The 15,057-nt window shown below is 45.0% G+C and overlaps 1 protein-coding gene across 1 annotated transcript in view; it reads right to left on the reverse strand.

Moving 5' to 3' along the window:
• TMEFF2 (transmembrane protein with EGF-like and two follistatin-like domains 2) overlaps window positions 1–15,057 on the reverse strand; it is a gene marked incomplete at its 5' end in the record, with an annotated part of 129,934 nt that overhangs the window by 33,252 nt on the left and 81,625 nt on the right. Inside the window, one exon of the mRNA XM_010152958.1 lies at window positions 888–1,036. Within this exon, the coding sequence (XP_010151260.1) occupies window positions 888–1,036 (149 nt within the window). The remainder of the gene's footprint in view (window positions 1–887; window positions 1,037–15,057) is intronic.

Here is a 15,057-nt window from a genome sequence, read left to right on the forward strand (position 1 = left end):
GATAACAGATTGCAGCTGGGATAAATATGTCAGTACGAAGCAGGAGTTGTCATTTCTGCTCTATTTGAATTGGAGAGTTTTAATATGTACCCTGAAATGAACCGCCACGTAGGGTGGTTAACTTTAAAGAGATATAAACTAGAATGTGCTTAATACACCTGTGTAGCATGGCCTTGTAAGGAGGTGTACTGAGGATTTATATGTCAGAAACTAAGGGGAAAAAAGCTATTAAGAGTCTGAGCCTCAGCAGACACTTTATTTATGGGAACTATTTAGAGGCAAATTTTCTTCATTTTTATTTTAGAACAAAATAGAGTTTTTAAAGTCAAGCCAAAGGTTACAGGTGATGTTGCCCATGAGCTGGGCACAGAGAAGCATGGCATTCATGGAGAAACACAGGGAGTCTTGGGCTGCTCTTGGCAAAATTGCCTTCCAGGCACCTTTGGCATCTCGTGGGCCCAGCGCAGCTCAACAAGCGCCATCAGCACTGTGTTTGGGTGCATGTCTTTGGCCTCCCAAGATTGCTTTGTGCTGCTCCAGTCAAGGGAGCAACAGAGGATCCACCCTGGGTGGCTCTCCTGCTGTCCCACTCCCACTCCTACATGGAGGGCAGAGCTCTGGGCAAGTTGCTCTGGGCAAAATTCAGGCGCCTGATTTTGACACCGGCGCAGGGCTGGACAGTCCCACAGCGCTGTGGGAAGGGTTACGCACACTGCTTCTCCCGCCTCGCTTGGCATCTGTACCACGGCCTGCGCTCTACAATATAAATTGCAAGAGTCTAATGGAAATGTAGGAAGTGCCAGATAAAAGCCAGCCCCAGCTCTTTTTTTCTTCCCCAAATAAAAATTGAAAACATTCTTTGAAATGAGTTTTGTTATGAGAGTTACCTTGACATCGACCCAAAGACATGACTTCAATTTTCTCCTGTTTCTGGCATGATGCCTCTTTGATTTGACATGCATTATCATAAGATTTCCCATCGGAAGCACAAAGAGGATTGAAGTTGGTTTGAGAACAGTCGATGTTGCACACACACCTGAAAAGATAAAGAAAGAAAAAAGAGGCTAATATGTGAAAGTTTTTTTCATGACATCATAAATACATCTCAGAAATAAAAGTGTTTGTATTTTCCTGACTGCACAATGCAAATTAACAGAATGAAAGTGGAAAGTCCTGTCAAGAGGTCATTTGTATTTCTGGATGGAAATGAAATGCAGTGAGAGGGAAGAGACACAGGAAAGAAAAGCAGGCAAAATGAAAGATGAAAAGGAGCGTTATCCATGGAAAACTACGCCAGAGCATTACCACTTGTAACTTCTTGTAAACCAAAGAACCCTGAGGCAGATATGCAGATAATTCAAGCTGCTGCACCCTCTTGCAATTAAAAAAGCCACAAAATTCACCTCTGTTGAGGTGCTGCCCATCATATGTAACACTGTATAAATGCGGTTTTATATTGATTCATGATTTAATTCTGATGATAATTACAGCACCTATAGGCACTCTGATCATAATAAAATGTGTGACACTGAAGCCTCATCTCACCCCGCTGGGATCAAACCACCTGCCAAGACTGAGACAGACACTAGCGATGTGGCTGTGCTCTGCTTGGTGCTTAGGGGTGGTGGGATCTCCCCTGGCTCCCAGATACAAGGCGTCTATTTAGTATTAAAGCCAGGAGAATACTGGTTTTAGGAGAGACTCTATGCACAAGCATTTTCTGAAGCATTTGCTTAACTCAGCAACCAAAAAGCCTTACCCAGGTATCACTTAGGAAGGCCAGTGCCTGCTCCCAACCTGGCCACATACTCTGTGCAGGGTGAAGGATCCAACGGCCAAGAGCGGAGTGTGGGCAGGGCCATGGCAGCCCTGTTCTCTGAGAGCTCAGGGGCATCTCCAGAGCCACAACAACCCAGCTCGTGAGCTCATGGGCTGCCCTGAGACATGAACCAAAAGCTCAGTGGTGGGTTTGCTTCAAAAGTCAGGTCCAGCCAGGAACTAACACACTAATGTGGACACATCCTGACCCCAGCAAACCTCGCCATTGCTGACAAGGTGGAGTAGTCCAACTACTTTCACCACCAGCAGGCTGCAGCCTTACTTTGTTTAGGTTTCTCCTGTTTCATTATCATTAGCCACGTCAGACACCCCATAGAATTCGCAAGGGAAAGGCACGCTAATCTTCTGTCCCCCAACCACGCCAGGTGACAGCCAGCTGAGCCTCGGCAATGCCTGCATTAACGCTGATGTGATTCTGCTCGGGGACAAAGCCGGAGGTCTAACTGGGCAGCTGCTTCAGCTCTTCTGAGCATGTAGCTGTGCACATGCTGCTATCTAAACCCTTCCCAGCTCCTTTTGACATTTAAGGCAAAGCTATGCGACCGATGCTCTATCTCCAGCCCACTGGTTGCACTGAACCTCACAGCGCTGACTCCACAGCTCTCCCTTTGGAAAATTAAGTCATGGAAATGTCAACCTCCAGCGTCACTGCTTGATTTAAGAAGGCGTTTAAAAGCCAGTTCACCTCCCATCCACAGCAGACATCTGGCCACCTTCGACCACTGGAAATGCGGAGGGATATATGCAAGGAAAACTTAGGTGGAAGGAGGAAGCATAGGAAATTAGGCAGTGTGTATCACATTTCTCCGTCACCCTCTTTGGCCTCTGGCCTCCACCAACGTTCCCAGTGTGATGAAAATCGGTGGAACCGGTACTCATCTTTAGATTTTCTTTACATTGTGTAGGTCGATTTTCCCCAAACGTTCACAAAGCACAGGAAACTTCAACTCAAAAAGAGGCCAATGGTGAAAAGCTGTGGTTCTAAATTAAATTACATAATTTCATAACTAGTGGAAGAAAAGAGTCTGGCTCCCTGTGTAACAATTTCCCCACACTGATGAACATAGAGAATATAAGAAAAAAATCCAGTCCATTTCCTAAGAACCTCCTTATCAGCAGAATAAGAATGTTCTGCTCCACTGAAATATTAACTGTCGTCATTTCTTCCTGCAGCCGTTTCCAGCTTCCCACCTTAGTCAAACTCACTTCATTAGGAAACATTTACTGCTCAAGTAATAGTAATTCTTTCCACGTAGCTACACCATTTGCATTTCAGATGGGACACAATCAGCCATATGCTCCTTTTTTTGTAATAAACCAGCTCAGAAACAGCTTTACTTCTCTACATTTTGCTACAAAAAATGAGTGTAGGTTAATATATATTATGTCTCAAGTCAAGAGAAAATTAAGCCAATGAGAAAATTAAAACAAAAGGGTGCTCTTTAGGGGAAATCTAAGCAACTTTGGATGCAATTTCAAAGAATGCCTAAGGGACATGGGAACCTATGCTCAGAGTTAGGCACTTAACAGACATTTTTTTAACGGTGTTTAGATGCTTTAAGATGCATGCAAACACTTTGTGTGGGATTTCTGAAATCTCAGAGACCTATCTCCCACTGATTTCAAAGACCATTTCAGAGCCCATTAGGCATTTATTTGCATCATCTGACACCTTCCAAAAAAACAAAGTTCCGAAACAACTTTTCTGACCTCCTTCAGTAAAAGTGAGAAGAGAACCAAGATTTTTCTCAACTCCATTCTAAAGTCTTAACTGCGAAACCAGCCTTTCTTTCCAAGCCAGATCCCTGCAGCCGCACTCTGCCTTAAGAGGGTACATCACATGAGCACCGTGAACCACGCGCTTCTTGAGCTGATGTCATGCTGCTCATCTGCGAGGGAGAGCTCGGGATGACTATATGCTCAAGTCTTACAGGTTCTCCTGTATGAAGCCTGATTTTCAGGGCTGACTAGATGGGGGTGGTGAAAAAACACTACAATGAACTTGTCACCCCAACCTCCTTGCTGCAAGGATCTGTGTGTCACCCGCCCCTTGTGCAGTTTTCAGTGGACAGCTTCTAGCTTGCATCTGCAGTTTCTTACTGCTTTTGCACTTAGATACTCAAATCCTACTTTAAGGCCACACAATTAAGTCAACATCAAATATATGTCAGGAAATGCTAAAGATAGGGTTGCATCAGGAAGATTAATGTGCCTGGGTTGCTGACTCTGTTTAATTTACAGTGCTCATCTTATCAGGGAAAATGACAGTGTATTCAAACATGTTTTTTCAAACTACAGGAACAAGCAGTCTGCCATTTCAACCACGTCCCCAAAGTCCAGAAGAGTAAATTACAGAGAAAGAGATCGAGCATTCACTCCAAACGTGCATGCCCAGGCACACACGGCCACAGACCATACTTCATGCTTAAACAAGATCCACCAGCAACATAATAAAGACAAACTGAACAGCACATAATGCACGTGATGGAATGAAGTCCTGTAGCCACAGGTAAAGACACCTCCACCTGTTGAAGCATTATAAAATGCAAAAGTGGGACCGTCTCTTATTAAAGAAGCAGAACCAAACTGTGAGATCCCTGCTTGGTCTCCAGGGCATACAGTAGGTGAGAGTCCTAATGGCGTTCAAGACTTCAGATGCTGTGGGATGCAGGAATCCCTTAGCCCGAAGAGAGCCTCGTCCCAAAACATCCATGCCAAGAAATCCCGTCCGGCTCCTAGCTAGCACCCAGCGCTAGCGCTTCCCCTCCCACACTCAACCCGCAACCTGGCCATGTCCAGGCTCTGCCCTGTCATCTTCTCATTCTCTCACTGATGAAATTGGAGTGGCCTCATTTCCTTTGGTTGTTGGCTGTAATGGCCCTGGGGTACCCCCCAGACCCCCCTTCCCGCACAGGGCTGGCAGCACACATCCCAGTGCCACGTGGCTGGTTGACAGGCCAGCCTGCCTGCAGCTTCCTGATCCCTGAGACACTTCAGTATGCCTCTAATTTTAAGTAATTTGATCATTTGACCATTTTATCCTCCTGGCTATGATTTCTGATTATACTTATATCAATAAATCTATTTGGTTTCTGTGTTCTTCAGTGTAGCGCTGAGGAAAGCTTGGCAATATAAAGGCTGACTGAGCTTTCCCTGGGCTCAAGAAGCTGTGAGAAGGTCAATGAGGTCTCCTAGGGGGTCACAGGATGAAACTGTACCCAAGAGCATACACAAAATACATGTGTAAGGTTTAACTATGCCTTCTGTAGTCAGAAAAGCACCTTTAAAAGCATCTGTGAGGCAGGAGTTCTTCCAAGATGTCAGCCGATACCCTGCAGCTCCCCTGAGTAAGGAAGAAATACTGAGTGCTGTCCCACAGGCCCACTGCATCTTTCAAGTAACGGGATCACATGTTAATTGATTAAAATTTGGGCTGTCACTGTAAACAATCATTAAACAAGGCTCACTTTCTTATGTCTATTCTTTCAGGTCATTACGATAGTCTCTGATGAATTCCACTTCTTTTATATGCTTTATTTTATTCCATTTCATTTCACATGATTAAAATCTTGGAGGAGCTGAACATCCATCAATCTACTTAAGTTATTTTGGTGATCACAAAAGCAAAAAAATCAAAACAAACTAAAAGGACTGTCCAATGGGCAAACCTGGGTACCTCCTTGGGGGATTTTGGGCTAACTCCCCCAGGCACATCCTGCAGCACTGCTTGGTGATGTTGCTGGACCGAAAACATCGCGCCCAGGCAGAGCTGGAAGGTCTCTGCAGACAGAGGTGCAGCTCGGCAGCTAACCCGCTGGGAAAGCCCACGAGGCTGCCTATGGGAGGGCTGGCAGAGCTGAATGAAGTCTGAGGCAGGTCAGATGCTGACAGACACCCCCTTGTGCCTCACTAGTGACTTGTGGGGAGCGAGTCGTTGCACTTCTGTCAAGACAGTAACTGCAGTAAGGGCACTGAACAGCACAGGAGAATGTATGTGCATTTTGGAAGTGGTTGTCAGTATTTCAGTGGCATAACATGCTTCTACACTTCCCAGGGGAATGAGAGAAGAGCACAAAGTAGACCAGTAGTTATTTCCTGCAAAGGAAATAACCATGAAAAAATGCTGCCCAGACCTCGGATAGGTCTATGTCCCAGCAGTTATGGCAACGTGCTGCCCCAGGCTGCTTGGCCAAGCTGGAGCAGCCAACTTGGCTTTCCGTTGAATCAATCGCTGTAAATATTAATGGGGTCAATAAACAAGGCACAGGTGAGTACACCAGTGAGTGCACAGGCTCTTAACTCCCCACTCTTCTGCAGGTAACATATGGTGTTATTTTCTGGGCACAGAGAAGCCACTGAAGAGAGGATTCAGGGCTATGAAGGACTGTCCCTGGAGGGAGGAGCTGTGTTTTCAGGAGGTATCTCAGTAAAAAGAGAGAATGGTTTTTTGCCCATGAAGTGTAAGGGAATGCTATAATTATTTTTCCTTAATTCATGAAAAAAGTATAATCATTAGCGACACAGCGATGACAAAAAGAACCCCACTCCATGCTTTATCTGTACTCCTAAGATAACTATTCAGGCTTTGTCTTCAGCAATGTATTACTGAAAAATAGTATTAAAAAAATGACTATGCAATATCTGCCTGTAGCATGAGGACGGTTTCATATGTGGCTCTAACGGGAAGGAAGGAGGATAAATGAGACAATACTTCTAACAGAATGGTTTTACTGGGAACACACACAGGCACAATTTTGTCAGAGAGAGATGGCAATGGCAATTCTTCCCTGTCTGACATCTTTTAGTTAGCCCTCTGCAGTTCGGAAACCTGAGAGCATTGTTGGTACTACCTCTGTTTATTAAAGATTCATATTCAGACTTTGCTGGCCATGGGTCATTTGCTTTTTGATCCAGAGCAACAGAAAATTGTGTCTGAGATATCTGCAAAAAAGTACTTAATGAAATGACTAACGTCTTCAGCCAAGTGTCTAGTTGATTACAGGGTCCAAACAGCAGAACAGCAATAAATCTGCCACAAAGAGAATTGTCAGTCAAGAAAAAAGGCATAAAACCAAACAGACAGGGAAGAGAGAGCTAAAAATGTGAAAATGCAAATCTGGTGTTATTTTTACTAGTCAGAGCTCTGATAGTTGAACGCATATGCTAATTTGGTCAAGTGTGAGATCCCACCATGTCTCAGTGAGCACTATTTTACAGGGAAAGTGATGTTCCATTCTGAAATCTTTTTAAACATGTCGTATATTTTCTCCAGGCAAAAATAAAAAAAAAAAAAGCAAGGGAAAAAACAACAACATTTTGCAGCATAGAAAGCCCAAGGCCTTCCCTTTGCCATAAAACACTGTATAAATAAAAACACGGTGGTTGTACATTTGTGGTATTTCCACCAGAGACATTTCTTATCTTCCTCTATTCTGACTACAAAACAAGTGATCAGAAACTCAAATTTCTGGTTGGATGTCAGCATGGTCCTCTCCAAGCCCTCTGCCCCTCCGAGCAGGACATTAATGGCCATTTGAAGCAAACCTGGCAGTATACGCCTGCATAAAGAGCCTGGCAATCAATCCCAAATGCCTTCTCTATCATTTGGATTCCTGCAAGGTTTTTCTTTCTGGTACATGGGGCATCTTTGTTGACTTTTCCAGCAGGCAAGTTGAAATGAAGCCAGGCTGAACATTACGCCTCAACCTTGGAACACACATTGTAGCGTGGTTCAGCCGTGTGTCAGGAGGCTGGTGGGAGCACTCATTTACCCGAGCAGCTTTGGGTATGTTTGGTATGTCTCAACACAACACCACGCAGAGATACTTGAACTAGCTCTAGGTGGGGACTGGCAAGGTTAACCAGACTGGGCAGACCCACGCTGACACGTATCCACTGCCTCCGGGAGCTCAGCTAGCCCGTTCAGGCTGTCTGTGTGCTGTTGCATCATGCCCTGTTAAAACACACTGCCTGATAACCCTTTGCTGGGGAGCAGCGGCAGATTACCTTGGTACCACATCTGTCCTCCTCAAAGCTGCCCGCACATACGGGCAGCTAAACTGGATTGCTGCGGGGTGCTTGCACGCACCTCCGTTTCAACATCAGCCTCAAAAGAACCACGTAAAGACCAGCCCATTTACAAGTACACCAATAAACTGTACAGTAATCTCATACAGCCCTACGACAGCAATGACTTGGCACTATTACGCCCACTTTTCAGGGAGGTAAGCTTTAGTGTAAAGTCCTGGCACCCTCAACACAGAGTCAACAGGGACCTTTGGCAGCTGGGCCAAGCTCAGGTACGCTACAGTGGTCTCTGCCGCGTGTGGAGCACAGCCCGGGGGGATGTCACCCAATGACATCTCCAACTAGAAGACAAAAGTGCCTGGTTTCGCATATGGCTGAACATCAGGTACACAGACACACACATATATAAAACAGTAGCTATAAAATATATTCATAATGCACACAGGCGCACAGTTTTTTTACGCTTCCTATGAATCATACCCTACAACCTGCCTGTGCTTGCCAGGAGATTGAAATCCTATCGCCGCGCTCTTAAGAACACCATTAAGGGACTTAAAGAATAGAGAAGCTGCGTGTCTCCTTCAAAACAAACTTTGCTGTATTTTTGCGGCTGATGCAAAACTTTCGCTGCAGTGCAGAACAATAAACAATACATATTTTATAATGGCAGCACAAAAATAGCATGCAATATTTCTTTCCTGGGCCTGCTAGTGCTTCTCTTCTGCTTTAAGATCACAAGAGAAGGAAAAGCACGGCTTATTTTGAGTGCCTTCCACTCAATGTTATTTATTTATTTATCTAATTTATTTTTCCTTTTTGTCCTTTGCAGCCCAGCTGCTGCACTAAGGGCTTTAGCACGTCTGCTTTTCAGTGGCTTTCCTCGGATATTTTACCTATTTCAACTGTTCAAATGTTTATCTTCACCAGGAGTGAAAGAAGAAAAACCTTGATTCCCTCAGGGTGTTGCAATGTTTCTGCATGGCATTTCAATAGCATCCTGTTATTCAAACAATTAGGAATCACGGAGACCATGCACGGAATTATCTGCATACTGCATAGAGATTCTTATTGTTATGTAGTGCATAATGGAAATTATTTGAAGCACGCCAAAGCATTATACAGAAGGAAGTGCTGAATAATCAGGTGATTTGGCTTTTTAAAAAATTTTTTTGGACTGCAAGAGACCAGAATATTGTTTACTGGACATATGTCAAGCTAAAATGCACTGAAGTGGTGAATATATTTATTGCTGCCTTTCCTTGCATACCAAATTGCAACATAATCTGCTGGTCTAGCTGGAGCGCAGAGCCAGGAGATCCGGCAGTCGCCATACAGCTGCCACGTTGCTGCTGCTGAAGAGCAAAGCGTGACTGGCAATGCTTAAAAACACGATTGGATTTTTCAGAGCACATTTGTTACGACAGCTCACAGACATCGTTTCAAAATGGTTTCGTGGACCGCTCCTGGAGACACCTCACCATACAGCGGTGAGGTACACAGCTGCCGGGCGCTGGCTCCTTCCTGGAGCCAGAGCAGCTCAGTGATGAGCTGATCCCATGCTCCAACAGTTTCCAAGGCTTCATCCTGGAGACTGCAGCTCATAAAAACTGCTTTAACCTGCTGTGCAAGACAATGCAACTTGATTTCTAATTCTCCTTTCATTTTTTTCCAATAACTTTCTTTACTAAGTTTTCCACAAAAACCATCACAAACTTCACCTTTACCTCCCTCTTACAATTCAAAGCACCAATTATAATATGACCTTCATCTGCCTTCCCGAGGCCTCTAATGCCCTCAACAGTACACTGAATTGTATGCTAACATCTTTAGGGTGAAATAAATGTCTCATTTTACTTTTTTTAAAATACCATTCCTGTTTAAAAGGAATTAAGTCGTCTGAAGCACTCTTTACTAGACTGAATGCTCTAAAGCTAAACAGAGAAACTAGAGAATTACAAGGCTGACGACCGGGTTTGAAGAGCAATGGAAAAATCCTCATGCTAGCTGTGTGACTAGAGAAGACAATTCCAATTCTGTTCACATGCCAATTCAAGTGTCTGCAGGTATCTAACGTGTGAAGTTTATTTAAAGCACACAGAATAAAATAAATGCCTTTTTATGGTTTGCCTACACTTGGTGTCCTTCATGTCTCTATAGTCCGTGCTAAAACAAAGCTTTGCTGACTGTTTCCCTCCCTCTGTAAACATTTAAGGCTGTCCTTCACGAATGTTTTATTGCTGTGTGCCTCAGACTGCTGATATTGTTCGCTCCTATCTTGAAGCCAGCAGAATAACAAGAATTGTTCCCACGTATCCCAGCATTTCACTCCAGCCTGCAACAGCCAGTGGGAATACTGCAACGTCAGGTGGGAAGCAGGGACCATCTAGTCCTGGCATTGACCTTGCCCTGCAGCAAGGCTCGGTCTGCTCTGGGATGGACCAACAGCTAATTTCTGGTAACAGCTTTGCAAACCACACCAGAAGTTACTTCAGAAAGCGACCTCTGATGTATCAGTGAGACTAAAGGGATGATGGCCCTCCTGCCAGCAGAGACCACTGCATGGCAAGCTCTGTCCCATGCAGAACGTGAGCCATCCGCTGCTGGTGGGGAAAGCAAGGCTTGGGAGTGAACTTCCTAAAACTAGAGAGAAGAGAACCATGGTAAAATAATTCCTCCTTGTAAAGGCTCCCTTCACACGTGCAAAATCAGGCTGCCTCTCACTGTAAACTGCTCTGCATCCTCAAACACGTGTGCCTCACGCTTCTGAGAAGACAGCCCTGCCTGAGGCAGCACCATCTGAATTGGCTGCGTACTCCAGGCTACCCTGCCTGGTAGGCTGACTCAAATTACAAAACAAAATCCAGCCTAGCTATTTAATGAAATTTTAGGAGGCTACTTCCAGGCTTTCCTTCAGGCACATTTTTGCACCTCCTGCACAGACAGAAATAAGGCAAGATAACCTCACGTCATCCCGCACAGTGAGGAAATGAGATCTCGACCCATAGGTATGAGACTGGACTGATGCAACCCCAAGCAAATCGCTGCATGTGCAAGGAGAGAGCAGCACTAACCCTTCTTCCTCAGAGTGTTCAGGTCTGTAGGTGAAAGCTGCTGTACAAAACTAGGTATTACTGCTGGCTGGGGATGCTGCCTCACAGTGACCACAGCGGCTGGCTGCTGTCAGGAGCAAGCCTCAGGGGAAAGTACCGCTGCCAGGGAAAGGCAAAGGAATGAATGAGATGTGCCATCTCAAGGACACGTCCGTGCCAGTAACCCTCTCCAGGGATCAGTGGAATTCACCTGCAGCACCTCAGAGGGATGCCCTGCAAGCACTGTGCCCTGGCCAGGGCATACGCACGCCTCCGGATGGGGCAGCTTCGTTGGAAACCAGGCAGGCTGAGAGTCAGAAATTAAGTCTGTACGTCTGGACAAATCTCACATGGGCTTTTAGCTGCAACTAAGGAAAGGATCGGGGCAGGAGATGGATGCCTTGGGGAAGAGACACCTGCCACCCCACAGGAGCTGGGAGAGCCGAGGTCAGCCCTGCGCGTCAGCTCCTATTGAGTTCTCCTCAGGCTCATATTTAATGCATGGGATGTATTTTTAATGGCTTAGATGTGTGAACAAATTGTGGCCTTGATGTTCCAACATGGGTGTGTGAAGGAGCCTCCGACCTTCTGCAATGGATGCAGTTTTAATCTAATGGTTAAAATAAAGTGGGATGGAAGAGACGAAGCATTCTATTAAGACATTTGATAATAAATTGGAAAGTGCTTTCCCAGTGCTTTACATAGTTATTCTCTCTGCTGATCTATTTAGCCAACACATGTAATTCTGAGCTACAAAGTTGTATTCCTGCTTTCGTAAACATACTTACATAAAACTCAATAACAACACAGTCTATTTATTGCTAAAATGCTAGTAGGAAATTGGAAAAGGTATAAATACAATTCATTGCTGGTGATCTCCTGCCCCCTGAAGGCACTGTAAGGCTCCAAATCTTGCTCAGTTCACAGCACCATAAAACCGAAGCAATAAATGTCACTCCTTTCTTGATTGCGCATTAGGCCAATCGGCTTTTTATTGCAACTAAATAGGTCGTCATGAAGGCACCGCTCAGTTTACTACTAGGGTATGACTTTGGCGAAGTGGGGGGCCAGGGAGGGAGGCAAGCTTATTCTTAAATAACAAAAAGGGGAAAAGAAAAACGGCGCAAAAGCACATTGCTATCAAAAGTCTCTGCACCTGCCCTTTCATGCTGTAATGCCCTGATGTACGCAGACGATTATGTGTCAATGCACATTAATATTTGATGTGCATTATCACATTATCCCTTATGTGCACTTTCACAACCTGGTGAGCATGGGCTCTCCCAGCCATGGGGTTACACGGGGAAGCGACGGCTTCGTCTCGGAGCACACGCGCACAGCGCTGCCCTCGCAAAGCCAAAAGGGATCCTTTTGTGTACCTCCCACGGAGCGGCAGGAGCTGGGCACGATCTTTACGGCACCCTGTATTACAGCAAGGGCATGAAACATCTGCCAAAACCATTCCTTCAAATGCAAACAGTGCTCGGAAGGCTGCTGTATTTTCCTATTTAGGGCTGAAAACTGCAGTCAGAGCTGGAAAAAACCCCAGGGTTTATTTGTTCCCCTGCTAAACTGGACACGTAAAACGGTTGTGCTCTGTCGTGTTGTCACGTGGATATGTTGTAAATGGCAATTTCCTGAAAATGGAGGGGGATGGTGTTGCTGTCTCACGCAACACCCAGTCACACACGTGCACCCTTGTAACACGCACAGATCAGTATTAACACAGCCCACAGCCACAGCCTGCTGCCAACCGAGTCCCTGCCCCACACATCCTCCAGCTGTGCCTGCCATGTCCACGTTTAATTCACCTGCTCCACGAGGGGAGTGCCATTTCAGCCTCCAAGCCAGGCAGAGGGAAGGCAGGTGAGGAGGAAGCCTGCGCCTTCAGGTAGCGTCCCCCAAACCCTGCCCTGAGCGCCTGCAAGTGGGCAGCTGCTGTGGCTCCTCCACGCTCTCCAGCAAGCAGGGACTAGCTGCAAGCCAGCTTTAGGTTTTCTCCCTGCTTCCACAGACCTCTGTCTTTTCCAAGTCCATCCCTCCAGCCTTCCTGGCCATGACCACCCATCCCACTGTGACTCCATGCCTCCTGTCTACACACCACACGCTGAACGTAGGGGTGGGCATCTTGGCCATGGAAACCTAACAGGAACACTTGGCTATGTTGAGCCAAGCTTTTAAAATTATTTCAGCTTTTTGAGTTTTTTCAACTCTAATATTGACAGACTAATAATCGTGAAGACAAATGACAGCTCTACACGTCTTACAAGCCTTCCCGCCCTTATATTTCTGAAGAATTTGTGCTTGCTCCTACAGGAGCATGGCACCATGATAAGACAAGAAAACCTAAAAACTGTCAGAAGTTGTTTTCGCCTTTCCACAAATCAATATTTCCTCTGAAGCAATGGAAGCAGTCAGTAAGCGAAATTCTGCTTTTATCATCACAATTTCCAAGTTATTCCTTTGCACTCCGTGAATGACTACGCATTTACATTCCGACAGAGTCTGTTCTCCCTTCTGCCAGTGAAAGGCTCCACTGACTACTGAGAACTTACTCCACCGTCATGATACTGGGCAAGAACTTTTGTTTCCCTGAACTCAGCAGAAAAACTTTCATTGACTTCCATGAGCTGGAAGTTCACCTTCTGAAACTGAAAACTGAAGTTCTGATCTGAAACTGAAGTATGGATCAGCATCTGAAAAGAGAAGCATAAGGAAAAAAGAATCTGTAAGCTTTATGACTGTGTAGGGTATTATCCCCTGGACACACAGCGAGTTTTGCTGTAATTGCAAAAGATAAAAAATGTCTTTTATATTACAAAACCAAACATTAGGGATTCCAGTTTTTTGATAAGAGATGTATGTGTCGTACAGGGTCCCTAAAAGACCTACTTGGGTGAGTAGTACAGATGGAACACAATGTGGGTTTGCATTTATCTAAGAACATTTAGAGCCATGATATATAGTCTACATGACAGACTTTCTCGATGTATAGAGAAAATATAGCCAATTTCTTTGTGTAGGCTGAATAATTTACCAGAGTGTTCCAAAGTGTATTGGTAATAAAACACTATGAAGTATAAGTAACTCCAGACAATCTTGGCTTATGTTAAAACCAGTTTTTTTGAAAGAATGTTATTAAGAAAATAAATCCTGAGAATCTGGAAAGGCATGACTTTGTCAAATGAACATAAGCCTGTGAAGGACTGCGTTGGGTCAATGGATGGAAAGGTCACATTCTCCAAACCACCACCACCTTATGGGAGTTGGGAATCAGTTTCACTTCAAAATTAAATAGGCTATTTTGGCACAGGATGAAGGATGCAAAATGGTGAGGTGATTTTGTGAAACCTACCTGACTGAGAAAAATGACTGTTTTTAACTAAGCCCAAATAAAATGCATGTAAAGTAAAACAATTTCACCAGATGGCCAAACAAGCCATCATTTTTCTAAGCTTTAACTTTCTAGCCAAGCCACTGGTTGTGCATTCAGTTTAGAAATACTATGTGCTCATTCCTGCCCCTTACTTCTCAAGAGGACTGGACCATAAGCAGCTCTTGGAGAAACATCCTCTGATGATAAAGCCAACTTCTTGTTCCCTTACTCTTTCTGCAGATTCACTGCTGAGAGAGGAAGCCCACATGGTTTTGGCTTGATTTAAGGTCTTTTAGAAGTCAGTGGGGATCTTTCCCTGGCTATGATTGGGCACAAAGCCACTTTTTCACCTGGGCGAGTTTTAGGTTGAAACTGCCCACTGAGAGAGTCCTACAGTATCTCAGTAGCTTGCCACCAAGAAACCCGATAGGAACTGTGGCATTCACGCGATGCTTACCTGGGGACCTTATTTTCTGACTCTTATATGATATCTAGACACTGGCTGCTAAGAAGCCTGAAGCTTTCACCTAAGCTGGAACTGCTGCATCTTTGTTCCTGTTTGTGCTGTGGACAGCAATTCAAGCCACAATTCTGTATTTTGATAGATTTCCCACTTTTGTGCCAGTTCACATGGCATTTCTTTTCGCAGTCCAAATGAAGGAATATGGCTGGGTTCTCTATTCAGCTCTCACGCCCCAGACAGCAGATCTGGCTGACCAGTCTCCT

The sequence above is a fragment of the Eurypyga helias genome, unplaced genomic scaffold (assembly GCF_000690775.1).
Source record: "Eurypyga helias isolate BGI_N326 unplaced genomic scaffold, ASM69077v1 scaffold1656, whole genome shotgun sequence".
In the NCBI taxonomy this organism is placed as follows: Eukaryota; Metazoa; Chordata; class Aves; order Eurypygiformes; family Eurypygidae; genus Eurypyga; species Eurypyga helias.